Below are 21576 nucleotides of genomic sequence, written 5' to 3' on the forward strand. Positions count from 1 at the left end.
TAAATGTGTAATATAACTCCTTTAGGAAACATTTTGCTAATGTCCAGTATTTACAGGTTAAATTCTACGAAAATACTGGTAGTAGTCATCTTTCCCTTTCGTCACCCAGGACTCCTTCCCGGAGAGTCTGTAGATTCTAGTTTGTCCTCAAACGGGATGGAATTACGTGGGAAAAGGGAGCTTCCATTTAAGATGGAGGTTTTAGATGAGATTGGAGTGTTAAGTTGAATGTTCAGTGAAAAGAGGACAGAAGGCAAAAGTAGGTGCTTACTAGAACAGGGCTTACAGAAGAGGGGTCAGCTCTCCTGGCTGTCAGGATCACATGCCCGTGATCTGATGGGGCATCTGCCCATTTTCCAAAGGACAACAGTTGCTGACTGTCCTTGGGGACATCCCTAGCAGCTCAGTATCCCATCAAGTAGACATCTGTTCTTATTGGGGAATGCTTATACACCAGGCCTAGAGCTACAAAAGTCCTCTGCATTAAAAAGGAGGTCTGGAAAAAAAAAAAAAAAAAAGGAGGTCTAGAGTTTATCTTACTTATAGGAAAGGGTGATCTTATTAAAATAAACTCACATGTACACTAACGTAAGACATTGAAATCACATCTATAATGTTAATTTCATCTAATCTTTTCTCTGTATCCTATTTTCAAAGTCCTCACTGGAAAAGAGATTTTACCAACTTGTGATGAAAATATTTCTAAAGCTTAATAATCCTGGCTATATTTGGATATACTCTAATGCAGATTAAGTATATTTCTCTGAAATGAATGGATGGATATATTTTTATCTAAATGATTCATAATTTAAAAACATACTTTGCATATTCAAGAAATAAATATATTTTGAATATTTATTTTTTGAATTTTCTATTCTTCAGTTTTCTCCCTTTATTTCTCTCAGTATTTTCCAAATTTCTTTCTTGAAACCAAAGCATTTAATAAAGGTCCCAATTCTTAGGATCTTTTCCCTCCTACTAGAAATTACATATCTGCCGTGAATTTGAGCCTTGCAATAAACCTGAAGAAATTACTTAAACAATTTAACAGAATAATCAGTAAACATAAGAAGTTTGCTCTTTCCCCTCATCACTCCATGTTCTGTATTTCAAAGGATACAAAGGCTCCAAGTATAAAAAGAGCATTAAAGATATGATTCTGGAACGTGAACAGCGCCAGGCCCATGTAACAGAAGATGACATTCTCGCCCAAGAAGTTCATAAATTCAAACAACTGAAAACAAGACAGAAACCAAAACCATTAATTATGGTTTGAATTCACTTAATATCTTGTTACTGTTTGGGTAAGTGGATGTTTCTCTTGTGCCTCAGGTTTGAATTCACTTAATATCTTGTAACTGTTTTGGTAAGTGGATGTTTCTCTTGTGCCTGGGAAGGCCTTATGCTCCACTTCTGGAAGGGTATAGGACCTCTGACTACCCTGTCAGGCCCTCTGGCTCTACCCTGGCTCTCTACCCAGTGACAGATGTGGCAGTCATGTTAACATCCCATCTTCCTTTCTAAATGCAAGGCTGCTAGAAATACACCTGGGTGTATTAGTCAGCATGATCCTCCAAGGAACAATTCCTACTAGGATGATAGAATATCCTTGTTATAGAAATCTACATGATTGCTTAAGGTGTACCATAGGAAAGGATGCAAAGATCGTTTAGTTTCTTCTGATATCACTCAGTAGATGTCCTTGAGTTCCTAGGCCCTGAAAACGTCAAAAAAAGTTTTAGCTAAATTACCTTCCTCAGGCAGGCAGGAGAGACAAACTTGGAAAACTTGGAAACTTGGAATAAGAATGAATGTCAATTATATTTCAACATTAGAATGATCAGTATATTTCAAACCCCAGACAATGAGGCTCATTAAATTGACTGATGTAGGTCTATCCATTAAATATCTACAATTTCTAGCTGGTAAAAAGAAAATGATTAATCCCAGGGATCAGTTTAGGCAATGAGAACACAATAGATACATCAAATTCAGTCAGAGGAATAGAGTAATAACACGCTATGCAGAGGGAAGCTCCCAAGAGTTATTCTTAGATCATTAACTAAACAATTTAAGTTGAGCATGAAAAACGTTCTCTAACTTCCAGATGAGAAGTAAAAGGGAAATGTGTCCAGGGGCTACAACAAACACACATTTGGAAGAGACTTTAGTTTATGTTCCAGAATTTTCATTTGGAAGTTTCTGAAACTTCTGAAACTTCATTCTCAGCCTTACATAAATCACCATGTTAGGTAAACGTCTCTGGAAACATTTCTCTTGACTTTTTAAGGACTCATTATTTTTTCATGTAATGTATTTACAGCCTCACAAATAATGCCCAATACCTGCTTACCGATAGTTGACAGAAAGAAAAGCAGAATCTTGTCAGAAACATTACTTAAAGCCAGTAATAGAAATAAAGGATTAAAAAAGACACAGCTCCTGTGGTACAAGACGATCTTTCTGCAGTGCAAGTGATCATTAATTATCCTGAGGACTTGTTTCACATTTTAGACCAGCTCATCTTAACAAACACTGTCACCCAAATAACCACAAAAACTTGAAAACGTGGGAGAAAATACAAGGAATGGGAAACACTTTGCTACCTCCTCATATCTGTACTTTTTCAGAAAGTGAGATTTGGCTACTGCCTTAATCTGCTCTGCCTGCCATAGCCAAATACTATAGACTGGCTGGTTAAAACAACAGAGCTTTTTTCTTACAGTTCTGGAAGCTGAGAAGTCCAAGATCAAAAGGTCAAGTCAGCCAATTAGATTTTGATGAGAATCCTCTTCCTGGTTTGCAAATAGCAGCCTGCTTGCTGAATCCTCACAGGGCAGAGAGATCTCTCTCATATCTCTTCTTATAAGAGCACTAATCCCATTCATGAAGGCTCCACCCTCATTACCTAAGCAGGTCTCCAAAGCCCCACCTTTAACATACCGCCACGTTGGAGATTAGGACTTCTGCCTATGAATTTGGTTGGGGGAGGGGCACAAACATTAAGCTATGGTGCAGCTATCTAGTTTAAACATTTAACGAACACATGCAAGATTAAATTCATAGAGCTTCTTCTCTGGTCCCCTCCCAAGTACTGGAGAGGGGACATCTTGCCATCTAGGATCTATTTAGCCCCTTCTTGGTGATCACACTCCAATTTCCCTCTGGGGTCCACCTTCTTCCCCACTCTCAGCTCACATGTTTAAACCTCCATAGTTCAGATATGGGGTATATGATTTAGGAATAAACCACTCAAATCAATGTATTTCTCTAGCTAGCATGTTTGGTTCAGAAGTGGGTGTGGTGCATTCAGAGCCAAAGAAATACAATGAGACCTGGCAGGAAATGCCAGGACAAAACCCCCCAGCTTTTCATGGTGTGAGAAAGTAGGATGCAGGCTAGGGAGCTGTGGCTAGCCATCTCGTGCTCCCAGGGGAAACAGCTGTCTGAAAGAGAAGCCATGTCCTGACCACACCACTTAAATCTGTATTCAGCCTCTCCCAAAGCAAAATCTACCCTTGGACTAATGAATTAAAAAGACTAAGAAAAAACTTTTTTTGTTCTAAGTGAGGTTTCTATCACTTAAAATGATACATATTCCTTCACAGTCCTGTACCAGTTTAACAACAACAACAAAAAACAACTCTCTGACTTAATATGGGTTATCAAAAAGGGTAGGTGATCAACTTTTGGACTTTTTTCAAATAGCAGCAAAGTCAGTTACCCCTGCCCACCCCCGCCTCTACTGCCACCCCGCCCCCTCAATTTCAATCTATTCCTCACGTTAAAGGGGAATTTTTTTTTTTTTTTCTGTTGGTTGTTGAGATGTGATGGAATTTGTTCTATACATTTTACATGGAGACCCATGGTATGAAATATTTGTTTAGAGATTTGCTTCCTTTGGAAAACCCAGGATTTTAACTTGTAGTCACTTGGTTTATTGAAATCGAGCACTGGCTAGAATTATAACTAACTGTTTATATACACATTGCACAGAAGTTCCATTTTCCAGATAGGTCCATTTCTAGACCTGTTCTTTGTTTCTATTGTTACCTATTCCTCTACCAATACCATGTCTTTGTAAATAAAGTAGATCCATAATACTTTATAATAATCCATGGATTTAGTTTGTTCACATACTCTACCTTCTGAGTCTTCCTGATTATGTTTGCATGTTAAAAAAAAATTGTTTTTATGCTTAGTCACTTAGAAAAATGTTTAAATCATATGTTTACAATTTCAAATTAAACAAGAGAATATTACCAGCACCCAGAATTACTCTCATTCCCCTTCCCACTTACACTTCCACACCCCAATACACTGCTGTTAGCACTTCAAATGCTTTTTCTTTACCTATTAAGATGAACATATGGTAGCTTGTTCTTTCATTATTTTAAGGAAGTTAATTATATTAACTGATTTCCAAATGCTGAAACAATCTTGCATTTCTGCAATAAACCCTACTTGGTCATGATGCATTATCCTTTTTTTATACATCACTAGAATTAATTTGCTAATATTAAGATTTTTTGTGTCTACGTCACAAAAGACTATCTTATAATGCTCCTTTCTTGCATAGTCTTTACCAGATTGTATTATCAAAGTTGCTGATGTTTGATAAAATAGGTTCCTGTTGTCTTCCTTTAAACACTTAGAAGAATTCTGGGCTTGGAGTTTTCTTTGTTGGAAGACATTTAACTACAGATACAAGTATTCTAATAGACACAGGATTATTTAGATTTTCTATTTATTTTTGTATTAGTTATAGTAAGTTGTGTTCGCTGTTATATCTAAATTTTCACATTTATTGGCATAGAGTTCTTTGTAATATCTTCGATATCTTAGTTTGTAGTTATGTCTTTCCCCCAATACTGATAATTTGTGTCTTTTCTTCCTTATAAATCTTTTTTTTTTTTAAAGATTTTGTTTATTTATTTGACAGACAGATCACAAGTAGGCAGAGAGGCAGGCAGAGAGAGAAGGGAGGAAGCAGGCTCCCTGCTGAGCAGAGAGCCTGATGCGGGACTCGATCCCAGGACGCTGGGATCATGACCTGAGCCGAAGGCAGTGGCTTTAACCCACTGAGCCACCCAGGCGCCCTCTTCCTTATAAATCTTGTTAGAGAGTTATCAGTTTTATGAGTGCTTCCAAGAAGCAAATTCAGTTTTGTTGATTTTTCTGTATTCCGCTTTCTCCTCCCCATTAATTTCTCTATTATTTTTATTATTTCTCATATTCAACATACTTTAGTTTAATTTGTTTTTGTTTGATATCTTGGCCCTTCAAGCCCTAGATGATGTGGTTACTTGTCAATCTTTTGAACATCTGCTTTTCTGCTTTCTTTTTTTTTTTTTAATTGCATTTTAATTTTTTATTTTAATAAACATATAATGTATTTTTATCCCCAGGGGTACAGGTCTGTGAATTGCTAGGTTTACACATTTCACAGCACTCATCATAGCCCATACCCTCCCCAATGTCCATTTCCTCCCACCACCCTCTCCCGTCCCCCCTCCCCCCCCCACAACCCTCAGTCTGTTTCTTGAGATTGAGTCTTTTATGGTTTGTCTCCCTCCCAATCCCATCTTTTCATTTTTTCTTTTCCTCCCCCCAAACCCCCCCTGCCTTGCATCTCCACTTCCTCATATCAAAGAGATCATATGATAGTTGTCTTTCTCTGATTGACTTATTTCGCTAAGCATGATACCCTCTAGTTCCATCCACGTTGTCGCAAATGGCAAGATTTCATGTCTTTTGATGGCTGCATAGTATTCCATTGTGTATATATACCACTTCTTCTTTATCCATTCATCTGTTGATGGACATCTAGGCTCTTTCCACAGTTTGGCTATTGTGGACATTGCTGCTATAAACATTCGGGTGCACGTGCCCCTTCGGAGCACCACGTTTGTATCTTTAGGATATATACCCAGGAGTGCAATTGCTGGGTCGTAGGGTAGCTCTATTTTCAGTTTTTTGAGGAACCTCCACACTGTTTTCGAGAGTGGTTGCACCAGCTTGCATTCCCACCAGCAGTGTAGGAGGGTTCCCCTTTCTCTGCATCCTCGCCAGCAACTTGTTAATTTTAGCCATTCTGACTGGTGTGAGGTGGTATCTCATTGTGGTTTTGATTTGTATTTCCCTGATACCGAGTGATGTGGAGCATTTTTTCATGTGTCTGTTGGCCATCTGGATGTCGTCTTTGCAGAAATGTCTGTTCATGTCCTCTGCCCATTTCTTGACTCGATTATTTGTTCTTTGGGTATTGAGTTTGATAAGCTCTTTATAGATTTTGGATACTAGCCCTTTATCTGATTTTCTGCTTTCTTTATCCAACTTTTCTGGTTGCTTTCTAAAGCAAAGCTGTTCTTTCATATTAATTTTTTTTTAGGGGAATAATACCATTTTTGTCAATTTCCTGCCCAGAGTCTTATGATACTTTATTTTGTAACACACAGAATATATGAATATCAATTTAGAGAGAATGACAATTTTACAATATCATTGGAAGAAAATATAGAGTGTTGGGAAAGATTGCAGAAAAATTTGACTGATTTGGAAAAAATAATCAAAACTAAAGAGAGATTCCTAACTCCCTTCTTATAGCCAAATGAATTCCAGAAGAATTGACAATTTAAATAAAAAACAAAACCCACTTATGAATGTATTCAAGAAACTACCATTAATTTTGTATGATTTTTTAAACAAGAAATTTTATAATGTATTTATATTAGCAAAAGCTTGGAAATAACATCCATAATATAAGAAACAGTTGAATTAATTATATGTACATTCATATTATAGAATAAATTTATGACGTTCTATATATGCTGACATAGAAAGATAGCCAAGATCCATTGTTAAATCATAAAAAGTGAGTTAAAGAAATAAAGGATATGTTGTATATGAATAAATTCATATACACTTAACTTCTACTTCACTTTATAGATACTGACATTGTGTTATTTACTGTGAACTTATATTATTTTCATAGTTTATAAAACTAGATTAAGTTAGAACAAGAATTTTAAAGTAGGATAAAAATTTTCCAAATGTTTTCTTCTTTAAGCCTTTCTCAAGCTTTCATCTTTTTATTTTGGGGAGGTTATTGAGCATTCTTACCCATTTCTAGTATTTTTCTTATTTTTGAATGAAGAAAAATATAAACAACAATGACAAAAACACTTATCTTTTGGGGGAACATCTTTTAGTAATCTCTTTTCCATAGATCTGTAGATGTATAGACAACATGCATAATGTTATATAAATCTGACCATATTTTTTATGTAGCTTCATCAACTTAGTGTTTCGTAAGTCTCTTTTCATGGCAACAAACTTGGATCTACTAAACAATTTTTAATGGCAGCAAAACATCCCTTTGAATTTTCCTACTAAATTTTATTTCATGTACCCATAATTGGATATTTGGTTGTTTCTAGATTTGTTCCCATTTAAACAATGCTGTATTAAGTACCTTTTTAAAAAAAAAGATTTTATTTATTTATTTGAGAGAGAGAGAATGAGAGAGAGCATGAGAAGGGGGAGGGTCAGAGGGAGAAGCATACACCCTGGCAAGCAGGGAGCCCCAACGGGACTCAATCCTGGGACTCCAGGTGAGCCCAAGGCAGTCGTTTAACCAACTGAGCCACCCAGGTGACCCTTAAGCACCTTTATACAAACATCTCTTTCCAATTGAGTGACTACTCCTTAGGTAATTCCTAGACATGAGCTGCTTCTGTCAAAGGGTATACATTAATTTTTCTTTTTCAACATACTACCAGTCTGCCCTTCAGAAAGATATGCCAATTTGCATCTCTAATAATGGTGCAGAGGGTGCCCTTTCCCCACATGCTTGCCAAAAGTAGTTTTTATCAATTTTTAAAAACCTTTGACAATCTGATAGACTCACTTATTCTAAATTGTAGATGGTTATTAGCATTTTAAAAAAGGTTCTCTTCATGGCAAGGCAGCAGCACTGATTAGCGCTCCTTTGTCTATTTATATCATGTGACAACATTCCTCTGAATGAACAGGCTTCATAATAATTTCCTTCTTGGGGCACTTAATGAAAGTGTGTGGGTGAATTCAATTTTGTTTCATGTGCAAAAATTTCCTGAAGGTATGTTTCAAAAGGAGAATCTACATTAAGGCCATACTGACAGAAGCAACCAATTTGACCACCAGGAGGGCATTCACTGCCTGAGTCTGGCCTGGAGTAGTTAATTACTGAGGGAATAGATTTATTAGTCAAATTTAGAAGGAAAAAAAAAAGCTCTCAAAACTCCACTTCCAAACCAAAGTTATAATAATGATGATAATAATAATGACAACAACAAATGTCAAACTAGCAGATTCAGGATCAGTATTCACTATAAATAACCTCACATCTACTTCAACCTCACTCAGGATCAATGAAAAAAAAAAAAAAACTTGACTCAATATTTTATTTATCCAGTACAGTAATCAACATTTGTTTTATTTCCATTAATTCTCAGTTTGTGAGCCTTTGGAGAGAACCCAACTTAAGTAATCTTTGCTTAGCAAAGCTTTTCTTTGGGAAAATAAAAAAACAAGTTAATAGTGCAAAGAAGAGGACAATCAGTGTTTAAAAACTCTGAAAGTTCATGGTAACCATTCAAATGTTAATTAAACAACTTAAATAAAGTTTAAACAACTTAACCATGTTCTCTGAAGACTTAGCAGATGTTATTTTTTTTTAGTCTGTTATTTACTGTACTTACTAGAAATTTTTATAAAAAGGTCATACCTATTTTATAAAATCATATCAGTAATGCTGATTTGCTTCTTTCTCCTATTAGTAAAATAATGAAACTTTACCATATTACTACAGTTCGCTTAGAGAAATATTACAGTAGTTCATTATACCGTACCCTGCTTAACTAATACCAATTAAATTCACATGGATTCCTCAACAAAGCTTTTATTTGGCATAGAACAGTTTGACACAACCTGCTGGCTTTCATCTACTTGTCCAAGTAATACACTGAAATCCATTTTAATTGGGAGGTGAAAGAAACTACAAAACTAATAAAAATGAAAAGAAAGGAAGAACTAAAAATGCCCAGGATTAATTTTTTTGTTTGTTTTAAAATTTGTCTTTCTTCCTAACTGGACACTTTCTTCCTAACTGGATGCTTTCTTTAAAGAATATCTCAGATTTCATTTTTTATATACTATTGAGCATATCTATATTTTGAATAAGCTGGGGTATAAACGTATTGGGGAATTTGCAAACCAACAGGAGAATATATTTTACTGGAATTATAACTTTTGCTTCTGTAACTCTAATATTTGCTTAATCCCAGTCCTGAGGAAATTTGTTCATGGTAAATCCAGTAATTCCTATGGGCTTCAGAGGTAGCATAAGAGATGAATTGTACTGAAGACCTGTGAACTTTATAGTAAGGTTGTAAATGATCTAAAGGCTTTATTGCCAGTCATGGTCCTGGTTCCTAGACAGCAGCCTCTCTTATGAAGCTGAAGATTTATAATTACATATAGGTACAACTGCAATCTTGTGAGATTCTTCTAAATTTAGGACATTGTAATAAAAATAGAAGTATCACTACTTCTAAAATAGTGATAATACTAATGGAATTAATTTTTTTTTAGGATTTAAATTATGCTAAGGAATATGTTAAACGCTTTTACTTTAAAAATTTTTAACAATTCATATCATAATGACAACAAAACTCATAAATTGATTATTTTATTTCCATGTTACAGTTGGAGAAGCTGCACTCAATTGTATTAATACACTTGCCTACATAAACACAATAAAGGAAAGAACTGAGCTGTCTTGAGTTTTGTTTAAGGCCCAAATCATTTTTGTCAGACTAGGCTGTCTCTCTATTATATGAAATTCAGGTTTGGGGGCAGCAAGATGTTTGTTAACAATAGAATTGGTGAATATTTATAAGGCTTTAGAGTTTACAAAGGATATTTTTAATACATTTTTTTGATCATCAGAACAGCTCCGGGGTTGGCAGTATTCACGGGACCCTGACCACATTTTTTTTCAAGTAAAGAAACCTGAAAGGTAAATTTCTTTGCATCCAACTAGTGGAAGCAACAGCTGGTTCTTAAGGTGGTGGATACTTGAGGTAGTGGATACTTATCTTCTCCCAATGTCTACTACCATCCAGTCATCCAGAACAATCCCCCCAAAAAAGCAAAACAGGAAAATAAAACTTTTACCTTGCATTTGTAATGTTAAGACAAAACTTTCCAATCCTAGAGAAATGCTTTGCTTTATAGAACCATCATAATGGGGGCACCTGGGTGGCTCAGTCGTTAAGCGTCTGCCTTCGGCTCAGGTCATGATTCCAGGGTCCTGGGATGGAGTCCCGCATCGGGATCCCAGCTCTGCGGGAAGCCTGCTTCTCCCTCTCCCACTCCCCCTGCTTGTGTTCCCTCTCTCACTGTGTCTCTCTCTGTCAAATAAATAAATAAAATCTTAAAAAAAAAAGAACCATCATAATGATTATATACAGTTTTATATATATTACTGTGCATATAGATTATAATATATATACGCCTAAAATAAAAGAAACTTCACACAGTGTGGGTATTCTTCCTCTGCCTCACCTGCAGGAGGTAGGCTCCACACCCAGGTTAAGGACTTTACGGTTTAGGACTATACAGTGTCTGAAGTAGAGGAGGTATACCACTTAAGTGACCGAGAGCTTCTATTTTGTCCTATATTTCTTTGAAAATTCTTGGGCTCCCTATGCATTCCTGGCTGCTCTCCAACCCTCTCCCATCCCCTGCATTTCATTGTCTTCTTTTAAACTTAATTTGACTTTTTAAAAACATGAGAATTTCAGACGCACAGCCTATAAAAACACAACAAAACACACTTTGGGAAGATGAATAGGCATCATTAAGCAAGTAAAGTTAATATAGGAAATAAATGTAGTTACAGCTACAAGGAATTCAGCTTCATTAAACTGAATAAATACTGTAGCCAGATATTCTTAAAATCCTGGAGCTAATAAGTTAAGGGGAGGGTTATTTTCTATGAATTTGCTAAATTACTTTATCCAGTAAATACTGATAATAGTGTTCTTATTTGTGGAGGTTTTCCAGTTTTGATTCTTTTTCTTTCTTTTTTTTAGGGGGGCATATTAAAGTAAAAGTACAGAATTTTGTAAGGTTTCATTTAAGTTAATATATCACTGAGTTAAGAATAAACCTTTCAAGTCTGCAACTTCACAAAGTGATTATCATGACATTGATCAGAAATATTGGCCCCCAACTAAAATTGGATTTAGGTCTATTTTGATGAAACACACACACAAACACACACACACACACACACAATACAGGATTACAAGATTTTAAGGATAGAGTCACCTTGTAATGTATGTCCAGACATCTGGCCAATGCTTGATTGCTTCAACACTCTTTTCAAGGGGCTGCTCAGCATGGAACTGAACACTGCCAAAGCAGAAATCCCACTACTTTCCAAGGAAGCAAATGGCATTTTTAGACATTTGTAACTGTTAAGAAGTCCTCCCTTATGTTGAGCTGAAATGTAGTTCTCTATCACTTTCAACTACTTCTTCGGCTCATAGAAAAAAGTCAAACACAGTATCATTTATTGCATACTGCTTTGTTCTAACTGTGGAAAAGGGATTTCCATCCGAATCCTTGCAGTAGTAGGCAATTCTATAGTGTAGGCAGCAACTGTCAGTTTTCATTCACAGTCTTGAAACGTTAAACATGTTAGTCTTTTTTTTTTTTTTTTCCTGACAGACAGAGATCACAAGTAGGTAGAGAGGCAGGCAGAGAGAGAGAGGAAGGGAAGCAGGCTCCCTGCTGAGTAGAGAGCCCAATGCGGGGCTCGATCCCAGGACCCTGAGATCATGACCTGAGCCGAAGGCAAAGGTTTACCCACTGAGCCACCCAGGTGCCCCTAAACATGTTAGTCTTGACAATAAACATGTCTTTGGGAGTTTGTGGTTGGCATATAGGACCTTAAGTGTAGAATAACTTCAAAGGCTGGGGGGCTCTAGAACGAGAATTATGTTCAAAGATGTGTTCTCTAGAAGGATTGTCTCAAGAAATCCTATAGTACTGGCCCTTAGGGGAAAAAAAGTAAGAGTCATGGTATAATGTAGTTAGTTTCTCTGTGGTTTTGCCAATAAATACTAGCTAAAGAAAACTAGTTGAAACATCATATTTTCTGTGCAGAAATGAAAACCATGCTGAAAAGATTTTCTCTTAATGAACAAACCAAGAGAAACATTGCTATTAATATTAGGCACTGGTATGAAAAATTCACATGTTATCAAAAAATTTTAAAGGTTAATACTCCATTTCTTTAACTTTTTTCATTTAGCTATGATGAATTTCCTTTCTTACTCACCATGTGTGTCTTTTTATCATTTTAATTAGGCAATGCTAAATTCTTTCTTGAGTGAAAGTAGGAAGAATATACACAAAAAAGGGAATATTTCTAATGATGTCTTTTTTTTTTTTTTTTTTTTAGGTCTCTGAGTTGCATACCAATATCCCAGCTCTTGCTAGTTATCTGAGTGACAATCATCCATGACATGGCTATGGATATACCTCTCCATTCACTGTGAGAACAATGTGCTCTACTACAGGAAGATTTACCACTGGCAACAGACAGAAAGGATATTGAGCCCCGAACACCATGAGCTGTGCCTGACCCCTCCATGGCATCCCATTTTCTTGATCAAAGTGTTACAAACTAAAATACTTAGGATTGAAGACATTATTCAATGCTGTTTTATATCAGCTATTTCAGAGTGAAATGCATTAGAACATCAGGACAAATGTAAAATGCTAGAATCAAACAAGTATTTATTGAAAAAGGCTTTCCCTTCACTATTTTAGAGGCAGGGGTTGAAGCATTTTTTTGGAATAATATTTAGTTGTATCACTAGCTCGAAAATTTCAAGAACTTCTTTGCTTCATGTTATGTTATTCCTAATAAACACTGCCATTTGTGCTAGTGCATTTACCACATTCAAATTCCCTTGACAGACTTTCTAATTAGCTGATTTTGAAGATGCTACCATATGTAATGGTACAGCGATAATCAGAAGTTTTCAGAAAAATTTCTTTTACCATCCTCCCCAATTTCATATTTTTGAGGGAAAATAATTTGAAGACTAGCTAAACTGATTTGTTATTTAAGCTGACCAAATTTTCTCCTCAACTTTTTCTTTTGCTTTGGGTCATTTTTTTTTTGTACAATGCACAGGGGTAGATACTTTACAATTTAGAAGGTAAAGAGGTATGGATTTTTTTTCTTGTGCATTTCAGTATGATTTTAAGTCTACTGCATGTACATAGCACTGAACTTTATACTATATGAAAACAGTAACATTCAAACTCTTAATTTTTTGTTCTCCATATGGCTTTAGGTTTAATTGATTTGACTGGTAAAGGAAAGAAAAAACCACACCTAAGGGTTAAAAATAATTTTCATTATGCAGAAGATTTTGAATTCAACTTTTGAACTATGGTGGTGTGGAATATGGAAAGGCTTTCAATAGAAGGCTTTCACTGGATGAAAGGCATTCAATGAAGTTTAGAGTAGCACATTGATTCTGCTGAACATGATGAGAAATTGGAGAGTTGGAGAGTGTGAAAGGGTCTTTATAAATCAGAGAAATCAATGAAAGTGAAAGACAAAAAGTATATGACATTTGAATAATGCCATTCAATTGGAGAACAGCTATCAAATGATTTTTATGAAGGCGTGAATATCAATAAATCAATAGTTGATGAAATTAAGTTTGCTTGAGTTGTTTCTTTGTAATAGACAGTTAAAATATAGTGGATCTAGATTGTCAGTACTTGCATTGAACTCTAGAAAACTCTATTGTACACTGATTAACTTTGTTGAGGTTTCTTTTTCAGTAAGATTTATAAAGCCCCCCTCCTTAAAGCCTCTTTGTATTGAAGCTATGGCACATCCTTGACAATATAGGTAACATGTCAAAAATTATAAATTATTACAGAACAAGAATGTATTTTTGTTTCAGGGAAAGCAGTTATATTTTCACATAAAAACCATGCGTGCCTAAATCAATCTGGATGAGAGCTTTAGCTTTGACTTATTCTGGTGGTTTGGAGCTAAGTTTATTCTTGTTCTAAATTGTTTAGTTACTTCAAAATAATCCACAAAGATCCCTCAGAAAGTTCTCTTGGGTTATATGTATTTTTACATAATATATAAAACATCTGGTAATATGCAAAACATAATATGCATATATAGAGGGAAAGACTCTACTATAGATGTGCACTAAAATTCTTCATCAGTTGCCACTCTTTAGCCCTCCATTCCTTCTGTACATCACAATGACCTTGGCCTTTTGCACACTGAATGCTGATGGCTACTGAGTTACTTACTCTCCAGGGTGCCAGGTCCCTTCTGCTCCTACCATATGAATTTTAGGCTTAACAAGGGTCAGTCCCACTTGTTCCAAGTTCAGTTTATCTCTGCTTTAACTTGGTATTAGTAGTTGCATAATTTAATTATATAGATTAATGAAGTATGAATATGAAAAACATAATTGATGTTTTTCAAAAAAACTAAGTTAAATTTGTAGAAAAGACTTGGTAAAATTTAGTTCCTTAAAAAATGCTACTAAATTAGTAGTGAGCAGGACAACCTTAAAATGTTGCAAATATATATATCTAAATATAGAAGGGTTCTTAGCTTATATTGCTTTGCCTGTGTTTTTAAATTCTTGCTCTGAACTAAAGACACATAAATAGAAACTGGAAGTTCTGGTAGATGTATTTTGGGTGTGCTTTGTACAAAAAAGACAACCTAGAACTCTAAGAGTCAAAGAAAAAGCATTGACTCTTTATAAAAAGATTGGCAAATATGCATTTATGTAAGCGATAATTAAATGTTGGAGCTATTTTGTGTAATTTTTTTTAATGATTCCTTGCTTTAACTGATTTTCCACTAATTGACCCATTCTGATTTTGTGCTGGATAAAAGTAGTGTTTGTTCTTTCTCTATTTCAACTTTTTTTTTTTTGTAATTGATGTTTCCATTTGGTTCTTCCTACAACTTCCTGTTCTTGCTTCATGCTACTAATATTCTCCTTTATCTCTTTAAAGATTCTAATTATGACTATTTAAAATTCTTGGTCTGTCTCAATAATTTTGCTTAATTTGGTCTATGTTCAGATTTTGGTCTCTGTTTTACAGTAGTTGTACTCGTGGGGTATCTTGTTATTTTGGCCCAGGAGCTCATATTTTCCCGGGGTCAATGCTGTTTGCCAGTGCTGTAAGGAAAGGCCTATACACACACTGGAGTGTCCCTTTGGTGATTTTTAGGAGATGGGAGGGTATAAATTCCAGGGTCGAGAAATCTTTCAGCATCATCCAATTTTTGATCACCCCCCCAAATTGATTTGGGTTCACTCCTCTGGCGATTTCTTCGTCAGGGAATTACCCTTAAATATTTAGAACAAGTCAACACTGGGAAGAGGTAATCTCTCAGGTAGTCTTCCATCAGCCTGGATGTGGAGGCATGGAAGATGGAGAAGAGGATGTCCAAGGGCAGGGCAACTGGTCATCCTGCAACTTCATCAACATTTTTACTGCCCAGATGCTAACCCTGACACCACTGTGGATGACTTAGACCATTGAAATGAGGAAGGGGGCAAAGACCACCCCCAAAAATCAAGAAAAGAGGTGAATTTAGAAGTTAAAATCTCTAACTGAATCTTTCTTCCCACTCCTGCTTCTGGCTGCTGTTCAAGTGTGACCATTCTCCATACCACTTTAAGATCACTTCTTGTCTCTCCGGGTGTTCTTACAGCTTTTACAACTTGTTCAGGTCTATGTTTCCTCTCAATTATGTGGTTTCTCTAGGTTTGATTTAGGACAGAGTCAGTAGCTGAAGCTAGTTTGCCATCTTATTAGCACTGATTTTTGTATTACTAACATTATTATTTTAAGATTTTATTTACTTTTTTATTTTAGAGAGAGAGAGAGAGAGCGCGCGCGTGCACGCACATGAGTGGGGGTGGAGCAGAGGGTGAGGGGGTAGGAGGGAGAAAGAAGCTCAAGCAGACTCTGCACTGAGCATGGAGCCTGACATGGGGCTCAATCTCACCTCCCTGAGGTCAGGACCTGAGCTGAAACCAAGAGTCAGGCACTTAACTGACTGAACCACACAGCTGCCCCTGATTTTTACATTATTTTTTAAAGTTAAAGTTAGAAGCTGCTGATTGAGAATGATAGATGGTATTAAGAGTTCTCCTCTATAAGGGTTTCTGAATTTAATTTGAGTTCAGTTACAGTCCAGCTCAGGAGTACTGTAGGGCCTGCTCAAGACAAAACTAGGGAAATGATGTAGTCTGTGGCCTGTGCCCTCAGCTTCTTTGTATATGGCACTCCCTCCCCTTTCCATGGTCATACATTTCAGAGTTTGGGCGACTAACCTATTTTTTTTTTTTTAAGAATTTATTTGTTTATTTGACAGAGATCACAAGTAGGCAGAGAGGCAGGAGGAAGCAGGCTCCCCACCGAGCAGAGAGCCCCATGCGGGACTTGATCCCAGGACCCTGAGATCATGACCTGAGCAGAAGGCAGAGGCTTAATCCACTGAGCCACCCAGGCGCCCACCCTGGGCGACTAACCTATTTTCAGATACTTTGTTCTTTTGTCCCATCTAAGTACCATTGTGCTTTTCCACCATTTGTTCTATTTCTGATTTGGAAAACAAAGTTACTCTATGAAAAAGATTTTATTCCTTGAACCCCTTATCCTCCCAATTCTGAATATCCTGGAATCTTGTCTTCTGGTGAATCAAACTGATTACTCAGAAAAGTGAGTAAAGTCATGAACAGACAATTTCTTTTCTTTTTTTCTTTTTTTAAAGATTTTATTTATTTATTTGATAGAGAGCGAGACAGCAAGAGAGGGAACACAAGCAGGGGGAGTGGGTGAGGGAGAAGCAGGCTTCCTGCTGAGCAGGGAGCCGGAAGCAGGGCTCCATCCTAGGACTCTGGAATCATAACCCGAGCTGAAGGCAGACGCCTAATGACTGAGCCACCCAGACGCCCAAACAGGCAATTTCTTAAAAAAGATTTACAGATGACTCCAAAACTAATCTGTATGCTCAAGAAGGGTGCTGACCACATTTGTGGTATTTGTCATTGAACACCAACTCCCAGCGGAGACTTTAGCATATCATAATGCTCAGTAAGTATCTGTTGAATGAGTAAAATGGATAAAAGGGGAATTCCCAGTGCTTTGTGTCACTGTAAGTTTGTACAATTTTTCTACATGGAAATTTAGGAAGTATAATAAAATTCATAGTACATAAAAGCTTTATCTGAGCAGTTCTACCTCTTGGAATTTATCCTAAAGGAATAACATGACAAGTATATGTAGATTTATATAGGGGAATTCACTGCTTAAAAAATATGGCAAACAATCAAAACATATCAAAAGGAGAATATTAAATGATTTAAAAGGAATTATACTTCTAAAGGTTCACCACCATGTATGATGCTGTCTATGGCTTTTTAATAGATATTTTCTATCAGATAAAGGAAGTCCTTCCCTTCTATACTTTGCCAAGAATTTTTATAACTTATGTGTTGAATCTTTCGTATTCAATGCTTTTCTGTATCTACTGAGATATATTTTCATTTGTTAATGTGGTAAATTATACTTACAATATTCTAATACTAGAGTATGCTTATATCCCTAGGATAAACCCAGCTCTGTCATAATGTACTTTTTGTTTTTACACTGATGAATTTGGCTTGATAATGTTTTGTTCATAACCTTTATATCTATGTTCATAACTGAAACTGGCACATACATTTCATTTTTTATTACTGCCACTCACAAGTTTTGATTTCAGATGTATTATAGTAGCTTCATGAACTAATTTGGGGGAGCATTCCTCTGTCTTTTATCTTGAAAGATTTGCATAAAATCAGATGATCTATTCCTTGAAAATTAGATAGAACTCACCTATAAAACAGTCTGGGCCTTGTGTTCTTTGGTGAATGGATTTTTAGCTACTAATTCAATTTCTTTAATGAATATAGGTCTCTTCAATTTTTTTCAGATAGTTTTGATAAATTACTTATTCCTAGGAAATTGTCCATTTTATCTAAGATTTTAGATTTATTTGCATCAATTGTGCATGGCATTGTTCTTATCTTTTTAACCTCCATAGCACCTGTGGTTATGTCCCATTTTTCTCTTCTAACTTTGTTTATATTTGCTGTCTTTTTGTCTTATCAAAATTGTCTATTTTATTCCTCTTTTCAAAGAAACAACTTTTGGCTTTATTGATCTCTATTGTATTTTTCTGCTTTTATCTTTATTTTTTTACTTAATTTTATTCTTTGGGTTTATTCTGCTTGCTCCTTTCCTAACCTCCTAACTTAATACCATAACATTAAATTTAAGTCCTTTTAAATTTTTAATATAAATATTAAAGGACACAAATGCTTTACTTTCATTTAAGTACATTTAATTAACTGTATACCAAAAAATTTTATAAAGTTAATTATGATTAAACAAGCAACATAGGTGCCTGGGTGGCTTGAGTGTCTGCCTTCGGCTCAGGTCATGATCCCAGGGTCCTGGGTTCAAGCCCCTATTTGTGCTCCCTGCTCAGCAGGGAGTCTGCTTATGCCTCTGCCCCTCTACCCCGCTCCTGTGCACACACTCTCTTTCTCTCAAAATAAATAAATCTTTTTTAAAAAAGCAATATATAAATATACTTTAAAAATAATTAAAACATTATAGATGGTAAAGGCCACTCCTCCTGGTCCCACTCTCTCCCATCCCATGTAGTATATTTTTATCTATAAAGATATACTCACAAAAAATTATTTTCATATATGTTTTTAAAAAATGGTATTATTTTAAAAATATACTGAAGAAGAAAAAGGCATTGTTTTGAAAATTTATTGGTGGTAGGTTTAAACATCACCAATTTAACAGATATTATGATTGCCCTCCAAATGAGCATATCATTTTATCTTTTCATGAGCAATTTATGGGAGTATCTCTATCTATACCTCCTGAACACATAATCTGATAAACTTTTAAAATTTTTGTCAATGTCATGAATATTATTTTATTTATTTTAATTTGTCGCCCTTGGTTAATAATCAGTTTGAACTATTTCTCATGTTTATTGACCACTGAAATTGCTGTTCAATGAATAGTCTATCCATTTCTTTAAATATTTTCTCTTATTTTCCTTGGATTTTTGTCTAACATTATTTTTGTTCTATATTAAGATATTATGGAATACTTAAAACTACGAAGTTATAAGTATAAACATTTATTTATTTATTTACTCATTCAAAAAAAAGCTATTGAGGACCTGTTATGTGCCAGCCACTGCTCTAGGTACTAGGTATTAGAGACGCAATAATGAACAAAGCTGACAAAAATCCTTACCTTTTGGAACGTAAATTCTGTAGAGGAGACACTAAACACTGAACAAGATAAATAATTCAAATGTATAGTATATTGGTGATAAGAGCAAAGGTGAAAAAAATAGCAGGAAAGGAGGTTTAAAATATCAAGGTGGGTGTTGAAATTTTGGGTAGTGTTCAATGAAGCTATCACTGAAAAAAGGCTTTTAAGTAAAAACATGAGGCAAAAAGTGGAGCAGCAAGCCAGGTAGACATCTGGAAGAAGAGCATTCCAATTACAGCAAGCAGCAACACAGAGGCTCTGAAGAATAGCAAGGAAACCAGTGTGGTTGGAGCAGAAAGGCAGAGAGGAAGAAGACATCAGAGCGAAAACCAGGAGCTCGGCAATCTAGGAACTTGCAGGACTCAGAGAGGATTCTGGCTTTTACTGGGGAAGATGGGAAGACACTGGAGGGTTTAAGGAATAGAGTGACATGGTCTGATTATGTTTTAACATCATGATTATAGCTGCTGTGTTGTAAATAGCCTACAGAGGCCAGTGCTGAAGTAGAAAGGCTAATTAAAAGGTGACTGTGGTATGGTGAGTGATGTGAATTGTGTAAGACTGGTGATTCACAGATCTTACCCCTGAAACAAATAATACATTATATGTTAATAAAAAAAAAGAAGGTTATTGTAATAGTCCAGGTGGGAGATGATGGTGAACCTAGACTAAAGTGGTGGCAATGGGGCTAGTGAGAAGAAATGCAATTCTGTATATATTTTGAAAGTAGAAGTCAGAGGATCTGCTGAAGGATTAAAAATAGAATCAGAAGTGACACAAGATTTTGGCCAGAACAAATGGAAGAATTAGATTGTTCCTAATAAGGTTAATGCCTCCACGAGGTAGAAAGAATTGTTAACCTCATCTTATAAATGAGGAAACCAAAGCCCCCCAAAATGCCATAATTTGCCCAAGAACTTGTAACCGGTATGTAGGTCTGGGATTTGAACCCAGTATAACTCCAGAGTCTGTGCTCTGAACTACTATACCACATATTTCTTTTTTTTCCCCAATCTGGTAATTGTGGCTTTAATTTGAATTCTCTATGTGAATATAGGGAATGTTGAACGTTTTGTGATATATTGATGACTATTAAGATTTCCTCTTACATTGACTCTCTGGTAGTATCTTTGTCTGTTTTTTCAATTAATGAGTAGCTTATCTTTTTCTTATTGGTTTGTAGGAATTCTTTATATATTCTGGATACCAATCCTTTGGCAGTTATATGACAAATTGCAAATACTTTTTCTTGTTTGTGACTAGACTTTTTCTTGTTTTTGTGATGTCTTTTGATGAACGAAGTTCTTTAGTGTAGTCAAATTGATTAATCTTTTCCTTTATATATTTTTTGTGCTTTAGAAGTCTTTTCAAACTCTGAGATCATAAAGATTGGCTTCTGAAAACTTAATGAGTTTTGTCTTTCATATTTACATCTTTAATCTAATCTGGCCTTAAAAAAATAGTCTATGCCAGTTACAGTCGAGATGGCGGTTATTCTGCTGGGGGAGAGCCGGGAGGTAGCTGAAAGTGGCACGAAAGAGGCTTCTAAGGTGCTGGTAATGTTTCTGACCTGGGTACTGTTTACACAGTTTTCAGTTATGGTTATGCATTCTATTACAACACACATATTTTGTATAAAGTGAATTACTGTTAATACTTCCTTATGAGAATTTAAAATCCTTTGATCTGTTTGCCTCTTCCTTATTTTAATAATTTATATTCCTTTCTTATATTTTTACTTCTATTTTTCTTTTCTTTAATTATTTTAAATATATATTTTATAATCTTTAATTAGTCATTATATGAAAATCTTGGTTCTAATTCTGTTGTTTGCTATCTCTCCTCTTTTATGGTGGTTTGTTTCCTTGTGTACTTTTAATTTTGAACTGTGAACTAATGTTGGTGGAGCTTTAGCAAAGATGATACTTTTGTGGCCTTGTCTTGGAGGGTATCCTCCCAAAGATGCTTATTTTTGTTTTTGCCAGTTGTTCCAAACATACTTCCAATTTAAGACTGGGTTTTAAGTTTATTTTTAAGTTTGGGTCTTTCGGATATCACAGGCATATAAATGTAAAGCACAAACTCTCATGAGGTTAA

General features: G+C 35.6%; 1 protein-coding gene across 2 annotated transcripts in view; it reads right to left on the reverse strand.

The window, feature by feature from the left end:
• SLC9A9 (solute carrier family 9 member A9) overlaps nucleotides 1-21576 on the reverse strand; it is a 542979-nt gene that overhangs the window by 224918 nt on the left and 296485 nt on the right. For both annotated transcript variants that reach the window (XM_080822667.1, XM_080822668.1), the window contains exon 10: nucleotides 1121-1234. In XM_080822667.1, coding sequence (XP_080678793.1) covers nucleotides 1121-1234 — 114 coding nt within the window. The remainder of the gene's footprint in view (nucleotides 1-1120; nucleotides 1235-21576) is intronic.

The sequence above is a fragment of the Martes martes genome (genome assembly GCF_963455335.1).
Source record: "Martes martes genome assembly, chromosome: 1".
NCBI classification, from domain to species: domain Eukaryota; kingdom Metazoa; phylum Chordata; class Mammalia; order Carnivora; family Mustelidae; genus Martes; species Martes martes.